At 62.5% G+C, this 26,491-nt stretch overlaps 1 protein-coding gene across 2 annotated transcripts in view; it reads left to right on the top strand.

Annotated features, from left to right (window-relative positions):
* The window catches only part of WNT7B (Wnt family member 7B), a 46,397-nt gene extending 23,659 nt beyond the window's left edge, over window positions 1–22,738 (top strand). The window contains exons 3-5 of one of the 2 annotated variants that reach the window (XR_004820291.1): window positions 13,405–13,676; window positions 20,193–21,693; window positions 22,110–22,738. Coding sequence is in view for 1 of the 2 variants with exons in the window: in XM_035729286.1 (XP_035585179.1) it covers window positions 13,405–13,676; window positions 20,193–20,672 (752 nt within the window). In the remaining variant the exon portion in view is untranslated. Of the gene's footprint in view, window positions 1–13,404; window positions 13,677–20,192 lie in introns of both variants that reach the window. The other variant, XM_035729286.1, reaches the window with a different exon arrangement.
* Window positions 22,739–26,491: the final 3,753 nt, after the last annotated feature.

Raw genomic sequence — 26,491 nt, forward strand, 5'->3', positions numbered from 1 at the left:
CATGTCACTCCCTTCCTCCAAAACCTGCAGTAGCTCCCTATTGCTCCAGGATAAAGTTAACTCCTTAGCTTGGAGTCTGGGTAATCCCTGTCATACATCACCCCCACCTCTCTTGGCTTCACCCTGGCTGACTTCTTCCTCTTCCCAGAGCATGCCAACCCTTTCCTCCTCTGGGACTTTGCCCCCACTGCCTGTAACCCTGGGAGGCCCTTCCCCTCTGCTCTGCTTATTCACATCTGATTTCTCTGGAGAAGGAAATCTCACCCCTCCCTGGCTCTTCCTGTCCACAGCCAGGCCAGACACATCCTGGAGCTTCATCCCGAGTCTCTCAGCCCCGGGCCAGCTCAGCACCTGCCTCAGCGCTCCCTTCACTCTGCCCCGGGGGTGGCAGGGGCCGGCTCCCTACCACCTGGGCGGAGGCCTCTTGCCCTGCTCAAAGCCCTCCTTGGCTCCAGGCTGGCCCCCGGGAAGGAAGGCCCAGCTCCCACTTCAGCCAGGAGGGCTCTGGCTTGCGGGGTCCTGTGGGCACCGTGATGGTGGTCTGAGCAGGCCCCTGCTCCTCCCAGAACTCAGGGGCTGGGAGTCACGAGCAGGAAGTGGGGCCGAGTGGCAAAGCCAGCCCATGTCAGAGGCATGCGGCTGCCCCGGGCACGAGATGGGAGACGGGCCATGAGCTGGCAGGCAGCCGGGGGACTCGTGGGAGCAGCCACTCAAGCGATGCCAATTAATGATTGGCCCCAAGTGGGGGGATGGCCTGGGTCGGAGGGACGGCCCCCTTCAGGCCTTGCCTGTGACCTTGGGCTGTGCCTAGATCTTGAGAGCTGAAGGGAAACCCCTCAATGGGCAAATGAACCCCTGTGCAAGGTTCCAATCCCTTTTCCAGCACCTGGTGCTGTTGCTTGTACACCTCCTGGGACGGGGAGCTCACCATGCCACATGAGCTAGATCTTTCTTTCTTTCTTTTTTTTTTTTAAAAGCATGTTTAGTTTTTTTTTTTTTAAGATTTTATTTATTTATTTGAGAGAGAGAGAGAGAATGAGAGATAGAAAGCACGAGAGGGAAGAGAGTCAGAGGGAGAAGCAGACTCCCTGCTGAGCAGGAAGCCCGATGTGGGACTCGATCCCGGGACTCCAGGATCATGACCTGAGCCGAAGGCAGTCGCTTAACCAACTGAGCCACCCAGGCGCCTGAGCTAGATCTTTCTAATGATGCTGCTGCCCTGGCTTTGCCCTGAGGCCCCCCAGGTACCAGTTGCTCTGCTCCCTTCAGGGAGTCAAGACCCACCCATGGTGTCACCTCGTGTCTGGCGGCCCCCACCCTCTGGCAACCTGAGCCCACCCCAGGCCTATTTCCCCATTTAGCGACAGATGCTTATGGCCAGGCCCCTCTTGACCCATCTCTTCTGTTAGGGGGCAATGAGCTTGGGGAGGGGGGGTGAATGTGTCCTCAACTCTTCTGTCCTGGGGTAGGGGGGAATGACACGAGAGCTGGGGGGTGAACTTGTCTTCCAGGGATGCTTGTTAGAAACTTGGGCCCCCAGTGACCCAGAGCAAGACAGAGCATTTCTTACAGGCACAGTAATTGGGTTGGGACTGTTGTCAGGGGCTTCCCTGACAGGGTGACCTATGAGATGAGACCCAAGTGAGAATTCGGGTGACCCAGACCAGCCTGGGGTGAGCGCAGGGAAGGGGGTTCCAGGCAGAGGGAACAGCAATGCCAAGGCTCAGAGGCCAGAAAGTGGATGGTATTTTCCAGGGACTGTAAGAGGGTGAACCAGAAGGCTGGAAGATCAGAGCCCAGAAGAGGGGGCAGAGCTGGGCCGCAGGGACCCCGAGGGCCCCACAGAAGGCAGGGAGGGTTCTGAGCAGGAGAGGGACTTCCCTCAACCACTGGCACCCTCCAGCCACGGCCTCACCCCTCGCCCGAGCCCCGAGCCCCATGGGACCCACTGGCAGGGGGCATGGGGACTGCAGCTCTGTGCACTCCTGCCCCCACCCCCACCCCGCTGCCAAGCAACACTGAGTCCCGCCCATCATGTGCAGCCCCAGACATGACCAGGCATAGGGGCCGCCCCTAATCCTGGCTCACGTGGCTGCCTGGGGCTGGCGGCTGGGTCTGCAGTAGGGGCTTAGCAAAGGCCGTTGGTTCCTGGACAATCCGAGGGGGCAGAGTGACTTACCTCTGACTGAGGGATGAGAGTCTCGAGGCTTCCAAAGTAGCCCTGGCGAATCCTTGGAGGAGGGGGCTGACTGTGTGCCCGGGCGCCTTGCCTGGGGTTTTGCCGGCCGGGCCCAGGGGAGGTGTGACATTGGTTCCCGGGAGGGACGAGGGCTCCAGGGCCACGGCTGGCTGGTGCAAACGGACAAATGCCCTAAGTGTCAGGTACACAACAGATTTTGAAGACTTCCAAAGGAAAAGAGCAAGTAAAATACCTCTACTGATCTTTACAACGAGCCCATGTTGACGTGGTAATGTTTGGGTATATTGGCTAAATAAATGATGTTACCAAAATGAAGTCCACCTGCTTATCCTCCCGTTCCTTAAATGGCATATGTGGCTCACGCGAGACTTCTGCTGGGTGGCACTGCGCTTAGGGGCACACGCTTGTCCAGACGCAGCCTGGGCAGGGCCGGCGTGCACACTCGAACCCAGATCCGACTGTCTCCTCCAGCCCGGGGCGCAGCAGACGGAGGGCAGAGGGTCACTCGCCGGCTGCTTCCTGGGGCAGGGCAGGAGTGTGAGGGTGACTGTCCTGGTGGCCCCTGGGGTTCAGCCTGCATTCATTGAGCGCCTGCTGTATGTCAGTCCTGGGAAAGGGCGCCAGGAGGTGGAGCGAAGACCACCTGGCCCTGGGCTTGGAACCTTGCACCCAGGATGCTCCGGGGGAGCCAGCGAGCTAGCTGCTCGGGGCCCGCTGTGTAACTTGGTCACAGGCTCGTGCTCTCCTGGTCTGTCTACCCACCCATACCGGTGGGCTGAGGCTGGGGCCAGGATTCAGCCAGAACTTGGGGTCTCTCCTCAGGATTTGGGGCAGGAAGGCCCTCCACCTCCTGAGCGCCCACACTGGGGTTCTGCCCAAGAGTCTAGTGGACAAGGGGTCCAGGGCTCTGGGCTCTGGTCTACGGAGGCAGGACCCGGATCACAGGGTGGGCAGGCCTTCACCCTTGGCCTCCGAAAGTCAAGGCCTGGACGGACCTCGGCCGGTCTCCAAGCCCCATCCTCCTGCTTCGGTGTTGAGAGGATGATTTCTGTTACAGCTGCAGCCGCCTCCAAGGCCGGCTGTGGGTGGACCCTTCCATACGGCTCATCCCATGTTCTACTGTCCATATATCATAGATGGCGAGACGGAGGCTCGCGAGAGGCTCATGACACACCCAAGGTCACATAGCGCTAGGGCCTAGAGATTTGAACCTGGCAGGCCAGCCCGGTGTCCCAGCAGGACTCTAGTCTCCAGGGGGCCAGAGGATAGCCTCGGGGAGGAAGGGGTTCGGACGCCACCGCGTCCTCACACATGAGCAGTTGCTAATTTCCCACACGCCGGGACGAGGGGCTGTGCACGAGGGCAGGCAGTCCGAGGCTGACCTCCCTAACAAGAGGGGCTGCTGGAAGCCAGGCCTGCACGAGAGGCCTTCTCAGGCTCCCCAAAGCTCCGGGGAGGGGTGGAAGCTCCTGGACAGCCATCCCAGCTTGGGACACAGATCCCGAGGCTCCAGCTCATGCTGCCCCTCACGATGTGGTCCTAAGCCAGGCTCTGCCCCTTCTCCACCCGTTGACCCCCGTACCCAGCTGGAGCGCGGCCCACCTTGACGGCTGCTGCGTGGCATGTGAGGGCCTCACTGGGTCAGAACAAAGGCCTCGGGCACTCGGGGATGCCGGCATGTTCGGACCTGGTGTGGCTTTTTCCAATGCTCTGTTTATGACAAGGGCAGGGAAGAGCTTCGTGTGGAGACACTGACTCAGCCACAGGTGAGCTGGGGTGGGGGCCTGGGTGGGGCCAGAAAGAAACAGAGGGACAGATGGGGACAGAGACACACAGAAAGAGGGACAGAGGGCAACATAAGCACAGACATAGAGGCATGCCCACACGTGCACACACGCCCACACGTGCACACACGCACACCCACACGTCTGCCCCAGGCCCAGGGTCTCAGCCCGTCCTGAGACGCAGAGTGAAAGCAGCCCATGGGCATGGAGCCCCTCCCGCGCCCAGCTGCTGCGAGCCCCCCACTGCACTCACTCACGCGGCATGGGCCCCTGCGGGTGGATGCTTCACTACCTCTCTTTAACAGGTGCAGGGACAGGCATGAGCGTCCGAGGCAGCCCGCCCACTTGTCCCCCGGCAGAGCCCTGGCCCTCCAGGCCCCTGCGGGAACCCCAGGCCATCTTCAACTGCACACATAGGGATTTGGGACCTCGCTGGGCTTGGAGGTGTCTCTGGGGTCGCCGGACCCCCATTGTCCCTGCCTCCGGAGCCCCTGAGCCTGAGCCCCGCGTGTGCTGGGATAAGCTCAGGCAGGCAGTTGCATGCCCAGGGCCGGTGACTGAGCCCCGTCTGGGGCCAAGGGGCCCGGAAGCCTCGCTGGCCCCACTCTGGGCCCCCGGGCTTCTCCCCCCAGCTCCTGTGCATCCTAACACCTGACATGGGCGCTGCACCTGCTTGCCTGGGTGACACCAGGAGATGCCGGCTTGGCCTGGGGTGTCTCCTGGTCTCCCTCGCCTCAGCGTCTCCACCCATAGACGGGAGGTGGGGACAGTATTCTCACAGCCACTTCTAGGCTTGGGAGAGCCAGGGGGCCGGGTGGGGTGGGCGCGGGGGCTCAGGCGCACTCACCAGCTCGCAGTGTCCCAGTGGCCAGGCCTCAGGCCTGGAAGACTCGGGGTCCCCACTCCATCCCTACCATCCATGGCCCTACCCCACCTCAGCCCCGGCTTCCCTGTTCTGACCTGCTTCTCGGGGAGATCCAAAAGCTCCCTGCTAAAGAGGTTTAGAACCCGCTGCACTGGCCTCACTCCCGTATTACATGGGGACACTGAGGCTGAGGGGAGTGAAGGGCTGGGTGGCCCCTGGTTCCACCTGGGTTGGCACCCGTGATGGTGAGCAGCAGGGCCAGGGGCCCCCCAGGCAGGGCTTGAGTGCCCAGCCTCCGCTTCCACTGTGTCCTGCGTGCCCCAATCTCCCTGTGGTCAAGGCAGCTCCTTGATTTCCCCCAAACCTGGTCCTCTGCCCCACAGTCTTGGTGCCCAGCTGCCCAGGCCCCACTTCGGGAGACTTCTGGATTCGTCTTTCCTGAAACCCTCACTCAGTCCACCTGCTGCTCCGTTGCTTCCACCCTCAGACTGTGTCCCAAGCCGGCCGTCCTCACCGCCTCCACCTGGCCGGCCACCAGTGTTTCTTACCCAGACCCTTGTGCCCTGCTCCCACCGTGCTGGCCACAGTCAGCTGGAGGGGCCCTTTCAATGTCGGTCACAGCGGCACCCTCCAGGGGCTCCCCCTCTTCTTAAAGTCCAGCCCCCTCCCCCTGAGCTCCCCAAGTCGACGCGGTGTGGCCCATTTCATGTTTCACCCTCTTCGTGGGGTCAGACTGCTCACGCCCATCTTGTTCTCTTCTCAGGGCCTTAACCTTGCAGTATCCTCTGCCTGCACACTGTTCCCTGCACCTGTGCATGGCTCATGTCTCTCATCATTCAGGATGTCCCCAAGAGGGGCCCTCCCTGGTCACCCCCCAGGCACCTGTCCTGATGGCCCTCGTGGTGACCATGGCCCTCTGCCCATGCTCTCGGGGAAGCCCCTCCCAGCTGTGTGCTTGGCCCTGAGCTGGGGGCCTCACCCCTGGGGCTCTGGGGGTTTGGCCGGAGGGCAGGCTGTGCTTGGCGTTGGGGGCACCGGATGGTAAGAGAGGATGGCAGGGGCGGGCGCCGGCCAGCCCAAGTCGCAGGCGTGGTCAGTGGGATGGGAGGCAGGACAGCGTGCTTTCCCTGTCCGGCAGGCAGGGAGCAATCTGAGCATGACTCTGGGGTCCCGGGTCAGATCCCAGCTCTGTGGCTGGCCTGCTGTGTGACCTAGGGCCCGTCACCTACCTACTCTGAGCCCAGCATCCTAACCATGGGTGTTTAAATCGAGGACTAGTTGTGCGCAACCCCTAAAAACCATCAAGTGCTGTATGTTTTTAAGACAGCTTATTGAGGTAGAATCCACATACCCCACAATTCATCTGTGTAAGCGTCCAATTCCGTAGTTTCTAGTCTCTTCACAGAGCTGTCCACCCATCACCACCTTCAATTTTGGAACGTTGTCATCACCCCGAAAAGAAACCCTGCACCCCTCAGCTGTCATCCTCCAAGCCCCCAGCCTTTGACAACACTCATCTGCTTCCTGTCCCTAGGGACGTACCTATTCTGGAAATTTCCCATCAGTGGGATCATACACTAGGTGGCCTTTTGTGGCTGGCGTCTTTCACTCCATACATCTTTTTGAGATCTCTCCCTGTTGTAGTGTGTGTCTGTGTTTGAGTCCTTTCTGTGGCGGGGGACTATTCTGTTTTGTGGCCAGCCCACCTCTTGTTTATCCATTTGTTGCCGATGGGCACCGGACCGGCTGTTGCAAACGCCGCTGCCGTATTTACATAGAAATTTCTGTGTGTTCATTTCTCCTGGGGCTGCACCCTGCAGGGGATTTCTGAGTCCTGCAGTAACTCTATGATGGCTGTGGCATTTTCCATCCCCCCGCCCAACAGCACGTGAGAGTTCTGGTGTCTGGCGTCCGCACTGACACTTATTATTGTCTGTCTGTCTTGTTTGAGCCATCCCGGTGGGGCTGGAGTGGCATCCCACTGTGGTTTCGATTTATATTTCCTTGATGGCTCAGGATGTTGAGCATCTTTCCTGTCCTTACTGGCTGTTTTTATACCGTCTTTGGAGAAATGTCTTTTCGGATCCTTTGCCCATTTGTCATTGGGTTGTTTGCCTTTCTATTATTGAGTTGTAGAAAATGCCATATTGGGGCGCCTGGGTGGCTCAGTCATTAAGTGTCTGCCTCCGGCTCAGGTCATGATCCCAGGGTCCTGGGATCAAGCCCCACCTCAGGCTCCCTGCTCAGCGGGAAGCCTGCTTCCCCCTCTGCCCCACCCCCCACTTGTTCTCTCTCTCTCTCTCTCTCTCTCTCTCCCTCTTTCTCTCAAATAAATAAAATCTTTAAAAATAAAGAAGGAAATGCCATATTTAAGAGGGGCCAGTACAGGTTGGTGGAGAGGCAAGGGGAACTGAACGGCGTTGGCCACCAGCCCGGGACATGCACAGGTGCACGTGCTTGCTCACACTCATGGGAGCCACATTCATGCGTAAGCCCCGGTGTATGCCCAGGGCCACACTTGTGTGCATGCACGCAGAGGTACACCCACGGAGACCCCATGTGTGGCGTGTCATTCGTGGGGGTCAGGCCTGCCCCCCAGGCCCTCTGGTACAGCCACCCGGCCATATCAGAGCTATTATCTTCATTTGGCAGGTGGGGAGACAGAGACATGAAGTGCCCCTTGACTGGTCCAAAGTCACCCAACTGGCCAATTTTAGGGTCTAGACTTGAACTCCAGGTGTCAGACTCTGACCTCCCCCCCGGAGTGTGTGTGGCCCCAGACCTTTGAAACCCCGAGTCACTTCAGAACTTCGGGTCTGCACTCCCCCACTCCCCGAGCTGCTGTGTGACATGGGGCAGCATGCGCACTCTGTCTGGGCCCCCGGCTCCTGGTTGGAGACAGAGGGATGGCCCTGGGTGGTCCTTAGCTCTGAGGTCCCAGATTCTTGGCCTGCCTTCCAAGAGCGAACCAAGTGCCTTTCACACCCTGCCTCCCCAGACCTGCAGTTAATCAGGTCATTAGGAGCTCAGTTATGGCCTTCTAAAAATAGTACGCCACATCCCGAAGTGGCAGGTAGCTTTGAGTGGACAGTGGGGGGAGCATCTGGGGCATGGGGAGGGTGGGCTCAGCCCCCAGCTCCATCCCAGGAGGGTAGGGAGTGCTCAGTTCTGTCCCACTTTGCTCAGGAGACATTTGTCCCCTCCGGCAGCTGCTCATCAAGATCTGCCTGGTGCCCGGTGTCCTCCTTTGGGTCAGAGTGAGGGGATGACGGAGGGACTAGGTCCCACTGCCCCGGGCAGGTCCCCTCACCCGGGGTATCGAGGTCTGGCTGGCACCGTGAGGGCATGGAGCGGGCAGGGGCCTGCATCTGCTCTCTCTGAGCCTGGCATCCCAGCAGGGTCAGCGAGGGCTGAGCTGTGAACAATCCATCAGAAAGAAGGAATAGAGCTGGGTAGCCCCCAAGGGGGCCTGGTGCCTCAGTTTTTACCCATGTGGCAGTGGTTTCTGAGGGTTCTGTTGCTCCAGATATTTTCGGTTTATCCAGAATATTTGGGGAGGGGGTAGCGGGGCAGGGCCAGCCCCTGGGAGGAAGCAGAGTGATGTCTGGGCTTGTTCTGGAAGCCCTGGGCTTTACCTGGTCAACCCCAGCCTCCTCAGGCCTGCTCACCATTTGGGGTGATGCCCGTCTGTCCTGTTTGTTCTCAGAGCTGCTCCTGGGGCAGTGGAGCAGGTGAGAATTGTGAGTCCCACTGGGCCGCTGGGGACACAGGCTCAGAGAGGGTGAGTGACTTGCCCAGAGCTGCACAGCAGGTACGACTCCAGGTCCAGTGCTCTCCTGCCTATTCCGGCCTGAGTGTCCCACTCTTCACTCTGCTTTGTTGACACCTTGGGCCTTGCAGGTTCTTGCAATGGTTTTCGCCTTGACCTGCCAGGCACCAGAAGCAGATGGCCCTGGAAATAGCAGTGACTGCCTCAGGGCCAGTGTGTGCAGGGACCCACCCAGGGCTCATGAGGCCATGGAGGTGGGGGCAGCCAACGAGCAGCCTGCCTGCCTCTAGCATTTCCCAGGGATACTACCGGATGCGGATGCTGGCTCCGGCGTCGGAGGGTGCGGATCCGTGCTGGGGTGGGCTCTGGATCCCAGGAGGGGCCCTGGGCCTCCCGGGAATAATGTGTGCCCCCCCGAACTGCTGCTGGACGCAAGCAGACCACCCGTGCAGCCTTTACCCAGCTCCCCGTCACCAGACACACCTGAAGCAGCTGCTGAGCTCAGATGGCCGCTGTCCCCGTCACCTGGAGCGAAGCTTTTCCCGCCTGGAGGCTGGCTCCGTGTTCCCGTCCCTCCCTGAGATGGTCTGAGCAACCGGACTGATTTCAGGGTGTTGCTATGGAGGTAAAAGAAGGCAAAGTGTGTAAAGCGCCCAGCCCCAGACCTGCTCGTGTGCAGGGCTTGGGGACAATGTTGGGGGGGACACAAAGTCATCAGACCTGGGTCCAGCCCTCCACCCCTACAGCCCAAGGGGCACTGGCAGGAGCGCAGAGGAGGTTGCCTCACCCTGTCGGGGCTCCTGGGAGCAGGGGCATCCCCGCTGCATCCGAGCGCGGGGAGCTGTGGACCGCGTGGACCTGGGCGGCAGCGGGCCAGCGCCCACCTGGGCAGGCATCAGGGAACCAGGCGGATCCTCTATTCAAGGCTAGTGGTGTGCACTGAAGGCAGCCGCATCTGCCCCCCGGGTGGGCCTGGCCCAGCGAGGCTGGGGGGAATGGCAGGTGGGGATGGGTGGGGTCAGATCCTAGGGGCTTGAAGTCGTCTCAGAGGTCTGGCGAGCTACCCGCGTTTGCTGAGCAAGCCCAGAAGTTCGAGGGGCTTCTTTATAAACCCAACACCCACTCGTTCTCCTCGGGAGGAGGATGTGCAGGCAGTGCACCGGGGGCTGGCAAATGGCCCCAGGAGTGACTGTCCCCCACCCCCCATGCTCGCACACACTGTGAAGCCCCACGAGGCAGCATCCAGCTCTGTGGGTGGGTGGGCACAGTGATGCTCCCAGCCCGTGGGGCTGTCGTGTGAATGACATGAGGTGTGTGTGCAGAGAGCAGGGGGCCGTGAAGCCCCCGATCTAAGACCTAATGTCACCTTTCGTGATTCTCCCCCAAACGCCACTTGCTCCCCGATCACCGCCCCCTTGTCTTCACGGCGAGACAGAGGGTTTGGCTCATTAAAACCAAATAAAAAAGAAATTAGTGGGAGTGGCCACCCTGTGAGTAACTGATGAGTAACTGGGAGTCTGCTGGGCATGGGTATGAACCAGGGGATGCCAGGAACTCGCACAATGGATGGAAGGGAGGCTTTCGAGAAATGTCCTCCAAGCGCACGGGCCTCTGTGCCTGTTTACCTGCTTGGGGGCTTCGGGACAGCGGGGCGTGGGAGGCAGCAGGTTGAATTTTGGGCAGCGGAGGGTCGGGTGGCAGGTCCCAGGGCCTCCGAGGGAACACCCACACCGTCCCAACTCAGGCAGGGCTTGGTCGCGGGACTGGTAACGCCGTCGGCCAGGCCTCTGGGTGTGATTGCGCAATCCTGTGAGTTCCGCCCCACCTCCCAGGCGCCGAGCTTGGGACTTGCCCCCTGTGAGGCTGGCTCCCACCTGCGTTCACCTGCTGACCAGTCGCTGGGCCCCAGGGTTCACAGATCGTCCAAAAGCAGCATTTCCTCCCCAAGGGCCCCCGTCGGTGCCTCTTCTGTCCTCTCTTCTGCCCAAAGTCGCTTAGCTGCAAAGAGACCCTCCCTCGCTTTGGAGGGTTTTGATGCCACTGCCTGGGTTCAGATCCTGCTCCGGCCACTAACCCCTAGTCTGAGGGGCTCACACGTGAGTGTGAGGGTGTCTGGCGCCCAGGGAGAGCTGGTGAGTGAGAGCAATGATTTGGGAAGCTCAGCTCTGGGGTCGGCTCTCTCCATCGTTCCCAGAGCCAGAGCAGGCTCGGGCACCAAGTCCACCGCCCTGGCCCCGGCACCAGGACAGAAAGCACCGTGCGCTTCAGGGGATGTCTCCGGCTACCCACGACTGGCTCCCCCTAGATCTCGACGGCCTCTTTCCTTCTTACGCTTGAGCTCATACTTCTAGCTCCAGGTCAGCAAACTGTTTCACACCTTGGCACCTTTGGTCCTGCCATGCCCACTGCCAGGAGTGCACACACCCACTGCACACGGCCACAGGCCACACAGACACTCCGCAGACACACGCCATACACGTACACGCTCACACATGCCACACACACACTCATATGCACTTGCAGGGAGTTAACTTTAACCTCTTGTTAAGACTCCCTTTACCGAAAGTGTCACCTCCTCCAGGAAGCCTTCCCTGACTCCGCCCCTCACAGAGGCAGGTGGGGACACCCTTTGAGGTTCCTTGACCCCTGCGCCCCTTCCCGCAGAGCTCTGTGGTCACCTTCTCTCCTGGAACCCCCGACATAGTTTACTGCACGCTCCCCTGCCGTGTGTGCCTCATGCGTCCATGTGCGTGAGCTTGTCAGCAGGCCAGCAACAGCAGGGAGCTCAGTAACCCGATGCCCTTCCTTTCAGATCACCTGGACCTAACTTGAAGCCAGGGAGGGTGAGCCCCATATTCTCCCTGTGCTTGACCCTGTGTCTGCCTGGGAGCTCCCAGCCAGCCCACCTTGACGTGCCCAGCCGGGGGCTCCTCGGTGCTCCCCAAAGGGCAGTAGTGCTGAGAGACGCTTCTCACAGGAGTGGTGGCAGGGGAGCAGAACCCTATGCTGCGGGTCGGCAGGTCGTGGGGGGTCGTGCACTGACCCCAGGTGGGGTGGGGGGGGGGCGGGTGTGGGCAGCAAGCACCCGGAGAGGGGCAGGGGCTGGACAGGAAGGCTGTGGCAGCCCTGTGTCCTTTGCAGACCCTAGTCTTGCTGGGGGGGAAGGAATGCCCAACACCACTCTCCCTTAGCTCTTCTCAGAGGAGGGACGTTTCCAGGGAGCCCTGGCCCCTCCTTGGCAGCAGAGGTCAACCAAAGCCTCCTCTACACTGGGCCTCCAAGACCAGCAGGTCCTACCCTGGTCCTCAGCCCAGATGGGAGAAACCCCAGGGAACAGGAACCTCACAGAGGGAGGGCCCCCCAGGGGAAGCTCCCCGCCAGCAGGCTGGTAGGTGAGGAGGTGGACCCCAGAGCACATATTCAAGGCCGATCACAGGGGGCATGCAGGCAGTGCTTAATGGATGTTCACGGAAAGGACATGACTTGACCTTCAACCCTCTCTCAATCTGGGCGCGATCCCTGTAGCTCCAGTAACGGGGATAGCGGTGGTCACAGGCATGGGGTCTGGGCAAGCACAGGGACCTCACTGATCTCCACGCCCAGAGTGCCAGCCGCTCAGGGCCACACAAACCTGCCCGTGGCCTGCAGAGAGCCTCGGAGCTCAGGGGCAAGAGAGGCCAGGCCAGGGAGGCAGGATGCCCAGGGCGCTGCCAGAGCCCGTGGAGAATAAAGATGGATTAGCGCTGGACCCATCCATCTGGGAGGCCATGGGCCCCTATGGGGCCAGGACAGCCCAGCGACAGAGCTAACCAGGTGAACGGGGTCAAGTGCAAAGAGGAGTCAGATCTGTGACTGAGAGAGCCGGGGCAGCCAGGGCCCCCTGCTGGCTGGCAGTCTGGAAAGGCTACCTGGAGGAGGCGGCATTGGAACTGGCCTTGGAAGGTCGTTAGGATTTGGGAAGGGAAAGGAAATTCCATTAAAAAGACCAGGAGAACCCAGGAGCACATGAGCAGCAGCGGAAGGAAAGAGTTGTTGTTTTGGACAAAGGACGGGGAGAGAGGGACGGGGAAGCCCCCTGGGCTCGGACGGAGGGCCTTCCCTTCCCAGCTCAGGCAGAGGAGAAGCAGTGAAGGTGCAGGGTAGAGGTGCCCAAACGGCACTGTGGGCCCCCGGGCTGGTGGCAGGGGCGTGAGGGAGCCGGGGAGGACTGGCACCCAAGATCTGGGCAGTTCAGGGGGGTCTCTGATCCAGGCCGGGGTGCTGGAAGAGAGGAGAGGCCCGGGGAGCTGGGGCTGAGTGATGGGATGACGGGGTGGTCAGAGACAGGGAGGAGGCAACAAAGAGCCTGGAGTCGGGGCGCTCCGAGCTGCGTGGATTCTGCCTGCTTCTCGGCTGGTGGGTGAGTGTGCCACGGAGATCAGCACAAGTGGCTGGTTCTCGAAGAGCAGCACTCAGAGGCGGGCAGAGGGGAGGGGGGCGGGGCCCAGACCCCACAGGCCTCCTCGCAGGGCCTGCCACGGCTCTCTGCCAACGTTGGGGAAACTACACCTCTCCAGCCCAGGCTCTTGGGACAGGGAGACAAGGTGACGGTGGTCTCACGTGCTGGTGGCAGGGCTGGGGCACTGTCCTCACCACGGCCCTGCGAGATGGGATCCGTCGGCCCCACGTTGCTGAGCCAGCAGCTCAGAGAGGGCCAGCGCCCAGGCCAGGGGCGCACAGCGGGCCAGCAGCAGGACGGGGCTGAGACCCGCGGGGCCTCACCGAGCGCACCCGATCCCCCCCGCAGGGAGCCGCGAGGCCGCCTTCACATATGCCATCACCGCGGCCGGCGTGGCCCACGCCGTCACGGCCGCCTGCAGCCAGGGGAACCTGAGCAACTGCGGGTGTGACCGCGAGAAGCAGGGTTACTACAACCAGGCCGAGGGCTGGAAGTGGGGCGGCTGCTCGGCCGACGTGCGCTACGGCATCGACTTCTCCCGGCGCTTCGTGGACGCCCGTGAGATCAAGAAGAACGCGCGGCGCCTCATGAACCTGCACAACAATGAGGCCGGCAGAAAGGTAGGGCTGCCCCGGGTGGGAGTGGGGGAGCGGTCGGGGCAGGGGGAGCGGCTGTGGCCCCACCTGGGCTCTGCCCTGCACTGAGCCTCTGGGGGGGGGGGTGGTGCTTGGGGGCTGGGGCCCCGGAGCTGTGTGGCTGGGGGCACTGGGCCCGACGTCCTGCCTGACCCTCCCGGCAGCTCTAAGTTGCGGGCCTGACTCTTCCCCTTCCAGAGGTCTGAAGACTGAGGCTGGGAGTAGGGCTCCGGTCTTCAGCGGCTGGGTGGCGGGGCGGAGACCAGGGCCGAGGGTGGGGGTGGCCCCTGGGCCACAGTACTGTATCCCTGCCCTGGTACCAGACGGGTCGTACCAGCACACCGGGAAAGCTTCCTGGAGGAGGCCGCCTTTGGCTTGGATGGCCCTGACAGACTGGAGGTAGGGATGTTCCCCGGAGGCTGGAGCAGCCTGAGGAAGAGTGGAAACTCCAAGCGGGGGGCTTGCGAGGAGCTGCCAGCTTCACACCTGGGGCGGAGCAGTGTGGTGGGGCGATAATGGAGGACGTCCGGGCAGGACCACACTGGGGCAGAAGTCAGGGCGAGCCTGGCCCCGTCTCAGGGAGATGAGGGCCCCAGATACTGGGCTGGGAGGAGCGGCCGCCATGGCGGCAAGATGGCCCGAGATAGGGCACCAGCCGAGCGGAACGCCTCTCCAGGTCTGGCTCCCCAGCCCCGGGGGCTGCGCCCAGGGCACCAGGGCCTGCGGGTTTCTGCAGGCATGAGACGGGTGTGCCTGCCCTCTGCCCCAGGGACCACTGCAGAGGCCACCCGTTGCTCACTTGTTCACTCAACAAACACTCCCTGCCCCTTCTCTGTGCCAGGCGTTAGCTAGGCTGGGCAGGGGAGACGAGGAGGGAGACACCGCCCTGGCCGTAGGAACTCCCACGGCACCAGCCAGGTCCACATGAGGGGTGCAGAGGACATAGCCAGGAGCTGCGAGAGCATGGAGACCCTGGGGGAGGGAGCAGAAGTTTCTGGGGGTGGTGATGTCCAAGCAGAGCCTTGAAGGACACGTCGGCGCTGAGAAGAGCCCAGGCAGAAGGAGTAGGGCACTCGGAGCAGGGGCAGCCTGCTCAAGAAGTAAGCAAACGCTGGGACAGGCCTTGAAGGCCAGGCCAAGGGACCGACTTTATCTTGTAGTCGTAAGCAACCAGTGGTTATTAAATTGTTGGCAAATGGTTGGACGGATGGATGAATAAAAGGAGTGACACAGTCCTTGCCTCTAAGGAGCTCGCAGACAGCCTGTAGGGACAGTCAGATCTCCATCTATACCACAGGAGGCAGAGGAAGGCAAGGTTCACGTCCCTGGAAGTATGAGGAGGGCTCCCTGGAGGAGGAGGTGCACTGAGCCCTCGACGGGACCACCGCCCCTTGAGCCTCTGCCGTAGCTTAGGTCCCAAGGAGGGGCTTTCCAGCACCCCTGGGAGGAAGGTCTCACTATCTCCATTTCACGCATGAGGACACGGAGGCCCACAGTGGGCAGCAGAGGCCCTGGTGGCTCCCGAGCCCTGAGCTCTGGTTAGTGCTTGTGGAGAAGTGTCCGAGGAAGCAGCAGAGATGTGGGGAAGGGCCCTCCAGGCGGAGGGACCAGCACAACCGAGGCAGGGCTGGGGGGCTGGGGCGGGTGGGGTGGGGGTGCGCCTCGCGTCACATGTGCGGTGCAGTGAGGCTGCTGGCCCAGCTCAGGGGCAGGTGAGGAGGCTGGTGCATGGGACGGGCTTCTTGGTGAAGGGGGCCACGACAGCCACGCTGGATTCTGGCCTCTGGGCCACGGGCGTCATGGCAGGTCCCTGAGGCAGTGATGCTAGTGGCTTGAGGGCCAGGGGGCCTGCGTGTAGGAGGGTCAGCACGTCGGGTTTTGAACCATGAAGCTGGAAACAGAGACGGGGAGTAGGGGAGAGGCAGGTTGTGGGGGAGAGGGCCCGGCAGGGCAGGGAGGCTTCAGGAAAGGGCTCTCGAGGGGTCAGCAGCCAGGATTCTCGGGCCAGGGCTAGCACTGTCCCTGCCTGTCTGCAAGTCCTCTTCTGAGCCTCAGTCTGCTCATCCGTACAGTGGACATAATATACCTTGTCCCCTTCCCCCGCTGTCCTTCCCACAGCCCCCGATCCTGAGCTGTGGAGCACACATGTAGCCTGAGCCCCTGGCGAAAGCCACTGGTGGTGGCAGCCGTGGCCCTGGGGGGCAGGGGTCCTTCTGCTCCCAGCAGCTCTGATCATGGTGGTAGCGGTGGGGTGGGGGGCTGTGGCTTTTGAGGTTTCCGTAAGAACTGAGTCCGGATCTTCTTCCTGGTCCCCATCATAGTTTGTCTAGGCTACCTCTGGCCCTCCAGGGCCAGAGTTCAGCAAGTTGGGTGGGAAGCAAGCTCACTGGTGCCACATGAAGTCCCACAGCCTGGAGGGCTAAAAGCAACAGAAATTTATTCTCATAGTTCTGGAGCCAGAAGTCCTAAATCCAGGTGTTAGCAGGGCCGCGCCCTCTGATGGCTCTGGGGGAGGACCCTACCTGCCTTTCGGCGGCTCCAGAGGCTCCTTGGCTTGTGGCCTCATCAGCCTCATCATCGTCTGCCCCCATCTGCACATGGTCTCCAGCTCTGGGCCCAATTTCTCTTCTGTCCCTACAAGGACATGTGTCCTTGGGGTTAGGACACACCCTGATCCAGGATGACCTCATCTTGAGCCTTAATTACACCAGCAAAGACCTATTTCCAAATAAGGTCGCATCCTGAGGTTCCGAGTGGGGAGACATTATTCAGCCCACCATGCCCCCGGTGGGCCAGGGTCAGACAGGCTGAGCAGGAGACCCGCTCACTGCCGGCTTCTGCGGGATCTAGGCCAAGGCCGCCCTGCCTAGCCCTCTCGTGGGCAGCGTGGCCTTTACCGAGCAGCTACCCTGCTGTGTGGTCCCGAGTAGAGGGGCGGCAAGTGCAGAAGGCGGTGATGCCTGAGCAGCGGATCTCTGCACCTACCGACCCCGTAAGGCAGGAGCCTGCCCAGCTGGGAAGGCCTGGGGGTTGTCGTCAGGAGGGCTCCGGGCTCCTCTCGTGGGTGACAGAGGTCTGAAGCCATCGCTGACAAGGGCCCGAGCACTGGGAGCTCGGGCAGGACCCCCCCTTAGGCGGCCACAGCTCTTACCTGACCTCGTCTAGGCTCCAAGCTGGTCCTGCCCCAGGGGCACATCATTCCTGTTGTCTGGATGAAAACCCAGGGTCCAGGGAGAGGTGACTTATGCGAAGTCCCCGGCTGAGAAGTTGCTGGCCACGCTGGGCCCCCAGGCAACTGGGGCCACTTGGCCCCCTCTCTCCCTCATGGCCTGGGCTCTTCACTCGGTGCCCATGCCCATCACACTGCGGCCTGGACGAGAGGGTGAAGCCGACGTGGGCCTCACCAACCCCCCCCCCCCGCCCAGGCCTCACACACCCATGGAGGGTCAGGCCACCACTGAGGGCCCAGAAACAAATGTGTGAGGCATACCACGGCCCAGGGCGTGTGCCACTTCCCTCCCACCTGCCCGAGGCCACTGCCGGAATGGTGGGTCACGTGGCTTCCGTGGGTGCCAGGACTGTGACCACCCCCCCACCCTCAGCCTGGCCACAACTGAGCACTGTTCCCAGAGCCTGGGCCACACCCTTATTCCAGAAAGAATACCAGGTCGGCCTTTTCCTGGAGGCCCCCATTCCACCCCCACGTGACCCGGGTCGGGGGGAAACCGAGGCCCCACTCCCCTGGGCGAGGCCGGGTCACTCTGCACCCTCCCAGGGTGGTCTCCTGGGGCAGCAGGGCTGGCGCCACCATCGCTGTCACTCTTATCTTGAGGGCGCTGGAGACGGAAACGGCACATTCTTGAATCCTGTGATCACTTCCCAGGACAGGCTCGGTCCCAGGGGACCCAGCCAAGCGAGGATGCGGCTCCCTGCTCTGCAGACAGCTGCCCAATCGGCTTCATCTGCCGATTCTCACCGGCCTGGCCGTGCAGGGGCTGAATGTGCCTGGGCGGGCAGACAGCGGAGCAGGCGGTGGGGGCAGGGCTGCGAGGGCTTGGTGAGGACAGGGAGGTGGGGGCAGGTGGCAGGGTGAGGTGGGGGGCAGCCTGGGTCACCTGGCCTGGACACCCCTGGCAGGTCTCAGGCCATCACGGCCTATCTGAGGAGGAATCATCTGGGCCAGCAGCCTGGGGTGGGGTGCACTGCCCCCCACGCTGGGGACTCTGAGAGGGGCACCCATCTGCTCAGCTCTTGGCCTGAGGGGCGGACATGGCAGGCAGGACGGCCGGGGCAAGAGAAGCTTCCTGGCCTTGAAGGGCAGGTTGGTGGGGGCAGGGTCTTTCTGGGGAGGGGGGAGTTGAAGCAAAGAGGAACATGGTGTGGGGGGGAGGGAGGGGGGAGGGGCAGGAAGCAGAGAGGATATGCTTTCCCCTGGAGGGGGTCCCACCCTTCCCTAGACCCCAGAGATTTCTGGTCCATGCCCTCAACCCAGACACCCAGTGGCCCTGCAGTTCCGGGTTGGAATATTCCTTCCTCCTGACACTGGGGGCCTCTCCTGCTCAGTCCTTCCCTGGTGGACCATAAGCCTCCCCCCCTCCTCCTATCCCAGCCTCCCGGGTCTCCCCCCCCAGGACATCATCCACAGAATGCTGGACCAGGAACCCCCCCACCCCAGATCCAGGACATCAGCCTCAGGGACCCCCCCACCCCAGATCCAGGACATCAGCCTCAGGGACCCCCCCAACCCCAGATCCAGGACATCAGCCTCAGGGCCCCCCCAACCCCAGATCCAGGACATCAGCCTCAGGGCCCCCCCCAACCCCAGATCCAGGACATCAGCCTCAGGGACCCCCCCAACCCCAGATCCAGGACATCAGCCTCAGGGACCCCCCAACCCCAGATCCAGGACATCAGCCTCAGGGCCCCCCCAACCCCAGATCCAGAACATCAGCCTCAGGGACCCCCCCCAACCCCAGATCCAGGACATCAGCCTCAGGGACCCCCCCCCACCCCAGATCCAGGACATCAGCCTCAGGGCCCCCCCAACCCCAGATCCAGGACATCAGCCTCAGGGACCCCCCCAACCCCAGATCCAGGACATCAGCCTCAGGGCCCCCCCAACCCCAGATCCAGGACATCAGCCTCAGGGACCCCCCCCCAACCCCAGATCCAGGACATCAGCCTCAGGGCCCCCCCAGCACCCACGTGACGCTCACGTGGTCTTGTCTACACTGCACCCTCCTGGAACATCCTCCTCTCTGCCGAATGAGTAGCTCCTCCTTCTCCATCCACACTCCATGCAGGCACCCCTCCTCCAGGAACCCCCCTTACCATGGCGGGGGGCGGCTCCCAGAGCCCCCACCTGACGGTTTGTGTAGGCTTCCTCTTCCGTTCCCCGTGCTGGACTGCGAGCCCCCGTGGTCCTTGCCCAGGACCAGAGGCCCATGAGGGTAGGGCAGGGAAAGTGATCGGGATAGTGGTTGGCTCTGTGGGATATTCCTCTCATTCATTCATTCATTCATTCATTCACTGTGGGGCTCCTAGTCTGGGCCAGGGCTGGGGTTCTGGCCCAGGAGGCAGGGGGTGGCCAAGTTCCCTCAGGGCTGGGCTGCCCAAGTGAGGCCAGCAGAGCCGGGACAGCTGACAAATGGCCCTTCTTCAGCTGTGGGGCGGCAGCTAATGATTCCCCATCTTTAATCAGGCCGGCTGGCAGGGCCCTTTCGATCCAGGTAAATGAGTACCTGGGGTCAGGGCTGGCTCTGGGAATCGGCCTTCCGGGACCACGGAGGGAGGCCCAAGGAAAACACACGGCTGCGCCCATCGTGGGCCCTCGGGGAGCTGGGAAGAAAGAACAACACTGTCGGGGGCTGGCTTCCCAGCAGGTGGCACGCCTGGGCCTCGCTGACCCGTGCCCTCACCTCCTGCTCATCCGCCCCCTCCCATCCTTCAGCAGACGCGCACAGAGCTCCATGCAAATACCACGCTTTCACTGAACAGCCATTTATTAAGCACCAACTACATGCTGGGCCCTACCCTGGGCATGAGGGCAGGGAGGACAGAGATGGAGAGGTGGGGATCTGCAGTTAATAAGCACCTACTGTAGCTGGGCCGGGATCACCATCAGGCACCTCCTCCCCACCTGGCTGGGTGCAAGCCCCACGCTCCCGAGCCTCAGTTTCCCCATCAGCGCATTGACCTGAAGGATTGTGAGAATTCAGTGAACCACATTTGATAAACATATACTGTGCTGTGCCAAGTCCTGGACATTCTCATTGGACCCTCACAAGGTCGCCCGCAGTAGGGACCTACGGTCAGCAGCCCCCTTACGTGGATGAGGAGAGGGAAGCTCAGGAGGGGGAGGCACTCCGGCGTGGTCCTGCAGCGGGAAGTCGGGGTGCCGGCTCGGGGCCAGGCTGGAGGCAAGGGCAGGTGGGGGTGGGGTGCCCAGGTGGTTGGGGGGGGTGGTCCACGCACACCGAGCTCCTGCCCTGTCGCCCGCAGGTCCTGGAGGAGCGCATGAAGCTGGAGTGCAAGTGCCACGGCGTGTCGGGCTCGTGCACCACCAAGACGTGCTGGACCACGCTGCCCAAGTTCCGCGAGGTGGGCCACATGCTCAAGGAGAAGTACAACGCGGCCGTGCAGGTGGAGGTGGTGCGGGCCAGCCGCCTGCGGCAGCCCACCTTCCTGCGCATCAAGCAGCTGCGCAGCTACCAGAAGCCCATGGAGACGGACCTGGTGTACATTGAGAAGTCGCCCAACTACTGCGAGGAGGACGCGGCCACGGGCAGCGTGGGCACGCAGGGCCGCCTGTGCAACCGCACGTCGCTGGGCGCGGACGGCTGCGACACCATGTGCTGCGGCCGTGGCTACAACACGCACCAGTACACCAAGGTGTGGCAGTGCAACTGCAAGTTCCACTGGTGCTGCTTCGTCAAGTGCAACACCTGCAGCGAGCGCACCGAGGTCTTCACGTGCAAGTGAGCGCCGCGCCCGCACCGCCCGCCCGCACGCGCACGCGCACACCGCGCCGGGCGCCCCTCGCCGCCCCCAGGGGCTCCTCCGGACCCCGCTGGGCGCTTCCTGTGGCCGAGCCGTGCCCCAGACCCGGCCGAGAGGGCGAGGCCGACGGCCCTGGTGTCCCTCTGGGGCCCAGGGAGTTCCTCTGCTTTTCTCTGGGGAAGCGAACCCTCCTGGAAAAAGCAGAGTGACGAGACTCCGAGCGTCCCCCTCCCCCACCTGGCGGCACGGACCGACGGGCGGATGGACGGACGGACGTGGAAATGCCATGCCGGCCGGCCGACGCCACGCGGGACCCCATCAGCCGCCGGGGCCTCGGGGTGGTCTGGGCAGATGTTGACAAAGTTTATTTATGTGTTCTTAGTATCAGAAGAGAATTCTTAGCACCAAGGCATAGCCAGTCCTAACTCTGTACTCCGTGTTAGCGCATCCCCGGTGGCCCTCTGCTTCCTCTCCCCGCCTCTCTGGCCCGGCGGAGCATCCCCGTGCACAGCACCCTCTGGCCCTGCCCCGAGAGGGCCTCTGAGGAGAGCCATGGACAGGGACCTTTCTTCTTGAACGTCATATCACACAAAGCAAAATGTCACCCACGTCAGGCTCCAGGAGTGCTGTGTCCCCTCCCCGATGCTGTCACCCGCCCAGCGCCCCTGCCAGGCTGGCAGCCTCAGTTTACAGAGCCCCCTCCCCGCCCTTCCTCACCCTCCCCTCTGCCCCTCGCTGGGAGCCAGCCGGAACCCTCGGATAGCCCTGCGCTGGCAGTGGGATGGCGGGGTGGGGACGGTTCAGGGCTGTCTTCCTTCTTTGACAGATGCAGGCGCTGAGGCCCAGAAGGGCTCGAGAATGAGCCAGAGACCCTAAAGTTATGACTCTGGGCTGCGTGCTCTGGGGACCCCCATGGTGGCATGAGACTGCCCCGTGATTTGAGAGATCTGGCTGTGCCCCTCCTCCCCTGCCGTCAGCTGCACGGGGACCTGCACCCCCAAAGGTACCTGCCGGGGTTCCTCTAGCGGCCTCGTGTCCAGTCCTCCTCCTTGGGCCCTGACTCCGATGCTGGGAAAGCTCGGATCCAGGGTGTCACTTGGCCAGGGCCCTGCCTGCTGTCCCGGCAGGTGTCTGCCCTCCAGACCCTCCCAGGGTGCACACGCTCCCCTGAAGTTCAGCTCACCCTGAAACTCGAGAAGGGGCCCCCGCTCAGGTCTCAACCGTGCATGCTGTGGGGAGAGGCCAGAGCCTTGGGACTTGGGGCTGAGGTGTCCTCTGTGAGCACTCCACTGTCCCTTGGGGAGTCTAAGGCATCGAGGGGGTGACTTGCCGGCAAGGAGGCAAGGTGGCTTCTGGTGTGCTGCCCTCCACTGCCCGTGCGCCCACCCCCTGCCCCAGGTTTATGGTATTTTCTTGCAGAAACCTGTGGAAATGTGTCCTCAGGCAGCTGACAAGCCAAGTGGGCTAGACATTAGCCTGGGCCGAGTGACCCTGTCCGGGGCCCGGCCCTGCCATCTACCCCATGTGCCCCCGACGATGCCAGGACACTCCATCAGCTGCTGTTCCGGGTACTTCCAGGCCACGGTGAATGACCCGCCCCCGGCCCCCCCACCTCCCCGGGTCCCAGGACACTCTGAGTCCACGGGCCCGGCGCCCTCTGCCAAGGAACCTGGTTAACTTATATTGTTTATAGCGTTGAAATGTCTATCATGTCTTTTAAATTATTGTGACCTACACTGGGTACTGGAGGGAGGGGACAGCCTCGTGCGTTCCCCCGAGCCAGGCTCCTCCTTCTGCTTGAAACGGACTCTTGGGACCCCTGATGCCATTGACAAGCGCACTGTCCAGGCGCCTCTGCCGAGACCCTCCTCCATAGTCTGTCAGCGGCAGCCCTTCCCTTGGGGGAGAGGGGGTCAATGTGGCCCAGGTGGGGCGGTGGCGGTCAGGGCCCCGTGTGTCCCTGTGGCGCTCACACTTGAGGAGAGCTGGTGGGTTTCGGATGGGCTGTGTCCTGCCTTCCCTGGAGGGGAGCGCCCGGCTCCAATAAAGCTGGAATCAGAAGTGAGTGTGTGTGGAACCCATGCGACGCCCTTGCAGCTCTTTTCCCCTGGGGGTGGGGACGTACGTGCTGTCCACGGAGGACCCTGAGTCTCAAGCGCCTTGGCCCTCAGGTGCCCCACCTTTCTGACTTCCTCACCTCTCCCTGCAGGCTGGGCAGGCTCTGTGCCCATGTACCTCCGTCCTTCTACCTTGCCCAGGTCCCAAGGGAGGCCTTGAGCCATCGAAGCCTCCAGGCACATTTGGGGGCCACCCCACCCAGCAAGAGCCACTGGTGGTGGCTGGACACAGACCCGGAGGCCTCTCTGGACAGCCTGGGCTCCGGGTATGGGGAGAAGAGGCCACGGGTCTGGTGCCAGAATCAACTCACGGGGCTGGGTGGGGACTGTTCTTAGGAGAATGGGGGGCTTGGAGGTGGGGGACCCGCAGCCAGGAGGCCCCGGTTCCATCTGTTTCCCTCTGTGTCTCCCTTCTGCTTTGGACCCCGACAGGTCTTAGGATCCCTACGGGTCCATCAGTTGTGCTTGGCGGGGGGGGGGGTTGGCTCAAGTGCCCCCCTTGGGGTGCTCTTAGCCCTCTCCGGGCGTGGGAAGACAGCCCGGGGCCCCTGGGAGCTAGGCAGCCCCTGGCTGGCCACCAGGCCCTGCTGTTTCTCCCTAGAGGCCTGGGTGCCACCAGGCCTCCGCACTTGTGGTAACCGTGTGAGCACAGGAGGATGAATGGCATTCCTGCCGAGGGCTGGAAGGCATGCGGCGGGGCCGGTTTGGCCACTGCCCGCTGTCCCGGCAGCCTGGCATCGGGCGGAACCGCTGATCCAACAAGGCCCCGTCCACACTGTGCCCGCCGGGGCACCCACGGAGCCTGGCCCCAGACCCAGATCCCAGTGGAGGGGCCACCCAGTGGGCTTCTGGAGGAGCACGTGTCCCTGGAGGGTGTGGAGACGGGGAGACAGATGCAAAAATCCCTGGACTTGAAGCCGAAGCCCATTCCCTTCTGACACCCGGGCATGGACAGCCACTAGGGTGGCCCTACCCGATATATGGCCTCAGTTTCCCCATCCGAGAGCAGGAGGTGGCCCAGGCCAGCACTTGGTGGTTAGTGGGGCCCGTGGGGCTGGGGCCTGGGCTGGGCAGTTTGGCAGGAGGCCCCGGTTCCCTGCGAGACGGTAAGCAAATCCGCGGCGGTGGCTGCAGCAGAACGCCGGGGTCCGGCTACTCCCACAGGGCCAGGAATGAGGAAAGAGCTTCGAGAATGCCTCGGCCCCGGTGCCCAGACTGTACTTACTTCTTGGCCATGGTTCAACCCCAGCCCCGGCCTCCCAGGGCCGCCCGGCACATCCTTCCGAGGGGCCCTGCCTGAGGCATCGAGCTCACATGGCCCAGCCTGCCTGGGGACCCACCTGACCCCCAGCCCCGGGCTCCACCTCTGAGGCTAAGATTTCAGGAGCATCCCCAGGCAGCCTCCAGCCCCGACAGTGGCTCGTTCCCATCCGAGTGGCGTCCCTGTCCCCTCGGCTCTGGTCGCCTTGCACTTAGCTGGCCCCGGGCATGCCAGGTGCCTTCCTGCCTCTCCGCGTTTGCCAGGGGCGCTCCTTCTCCAGACTTGCCTTCCCGCTGTGCTCCAAGAGGCAGTCACCAAGCAGGTGTCGGATGTGGGCAGGCTACCAGGCATTCATTCATTTCTTGCGCATTCACTTGTTCTGTGGCGCTGGAGGCTGGGCCCCGGGAACAGTGGGGGCTCATGCCTGGCCTTGACCTCCAGGGGCTCTGGCTCTTCACTTGGCTCCCCTGCCCTGAGCAGCCACCTATTCTCAGGTGCAGCTGCTGGCTGAGACAGCCTGAAAGACAGGAAAAGGCTTTGGGTGGGTGCTTGCACAGCTCTGGGCCTCAGTTTTCCTCTCTAGAATGGGTATAGGGGAGCAAGAAATGCCCGGCCAGGCCCGGCTCCCTCTTTCTCTGTGTGGAGGGTGCCCCTGCCCACACTTCGCTCACGAGCTGAGCTTTAGCACCAGGACCACTTCCCACCTGCCCCCCGCCCAGGGCTGCGCAGGCTGTCCACCCAGATGCTGTCTGTGGTGGGAGCTCACAGGGTCCCGTGGCCCTGGTAGGTAGAGGTTTGCTCCTTGGTGTGGCCTTCAGAGTCCATCTCCTACAGCCCATCTCCACCCTGCCTCCATACAGAGCCCCCTGCCCTGCTGGCAAGCCAGCCCTCCCCAGAGCTCCCCATGGAGCTCCACACCACCTCCTGCCCCTGCCCGGGCTCCATCCCTGCTGTGCCCTCCCACCGGGATGGCCTTTCTACCACATTCCTTGCCCACACCCCTCCTTCCCATAATGCCCACCTTCCCAGCAAGCTTGCTGGGGCCCTGCTCCCTCCTTCACCCTCCAGCCCAGTTTTTACCCTGACAGAGAGGGCTGTCGCTGCCATGACTGTCCCTGCACCCAGCAGGCCTAGGGGCCTTAGAAGTGAGAGGCTTTATGGAACCCTGAACACTCCCACTATGCCGGACACGGGGTCTGGTTCACAGGGACGCACCACCTTCACAATACCCCTTCCCTACACAGGTCAGGGCTAGCTCCATTTTACAGATGGGCAAACCCAGGCACAGAGAACAAAAGCGTTCTGCCCAAGGTCACACATAGCCGGCAGAGGCAGAATCAGGATTTGAACTCCTGTCCTCCAGGGTCTTCCTTCTACCCAACTCATATGCCTCCCCCCATGAGGGGAAACTGAGGCCCTGGGATCTTGCCCAAGGCCGTACAGAGACGAGCGGGAAGGGAATGGCTGAGGCAAGTCCTGGGGAGGAGGTGATGGCCATGCTCTGTCTTGGCCGAGGACAGAACTGGAAAGACCAGGTTGCAGGCAGCAGGCAGGATCTGGGTTACACGTCTGGGTGAACTTCACACCTCCCCTGAGCTGGGAGGCAGGTGGGCTGGGGAAGAGAGGCGAGCGGAGGCTGGGGCTCCTCGTACTCAGGCAAACAGGGAAAGTGCGAGTTCCTCTGAGTGGGGCGGCCAGGGCTGCTCCTGGGAGGCACCAGGCCAGCCAGGAATGGGGCACAGCCAGGAGCCAAGAGGTCCAGCTGGATGTCAGTCTGGAGCTCGCCTGCTGCCGCGTCCTGGCCTCTTCCCTCCTCTGGGTCTGAGCTTGTGTCCACCTTCCTTCTCTGGGGTGCTGCCTGCCTGCCCATCAAGTCCTTGGCCTTGCAGGGCCCGGGGACTCAGCAGTCTGGCCTGGGTGTCCCAGGCCCTTGTGAGTCTCGGAAGGCCCGAGAGGGCTGTGGGCTTGGCAGCCACTGCAGGGCCCAACAGAGGCCTGGGCGGTGGTCGGGGTTTGGCAAAGACACTGGGGCTTGGGGCTCCCTTACAGCCCGCCCGGGATAAGGCCGGAACTGCCTGGTTGGCTCCCCTGCCTGGCCCTTCCCCTGTGTCTTTGGACATGGCACGAATTCTGCAGCCGTCTGGGACGGGGTAGAAAAAAAAAAAAGCCCTCATGGCCTTGCAAGGAAGGAACCCAGAGGCAGGCCGTGCAGGTCCAGGATCAGGGGTCCTCTTACTCCACCTGCAGGCAGATGCCAGTGGCCGACAGGGCAGCTCTGGGACACCCTCCAGATGGTGGACACAGGTGGCCTTCTTGGGGCCGCTGGTCTCTCGGGGGTGGCCAACCCACCCACTTTGAGGCCTGAGGGTGGCCTTTAGGACGCCAGTCCTTCCAGGACCGACCCAGTAGGGGGTCTAGGCTGG

This window comes from Zalophus californianus, chromosome 9 (assembly GCF_009762305.2).
Source record: "Zalophus californianus isolate mZalCal1 chromosome 9, mZalCal1.pri.v2, whole genome shotgun sequence".
NCBI classification, from domain to species: domain Eukaryota; kingdom Metazoa; phylum Chordata; class Mammalia; order Carnivora; family Otariidae; genus Zalophus; species Zalophus californianus.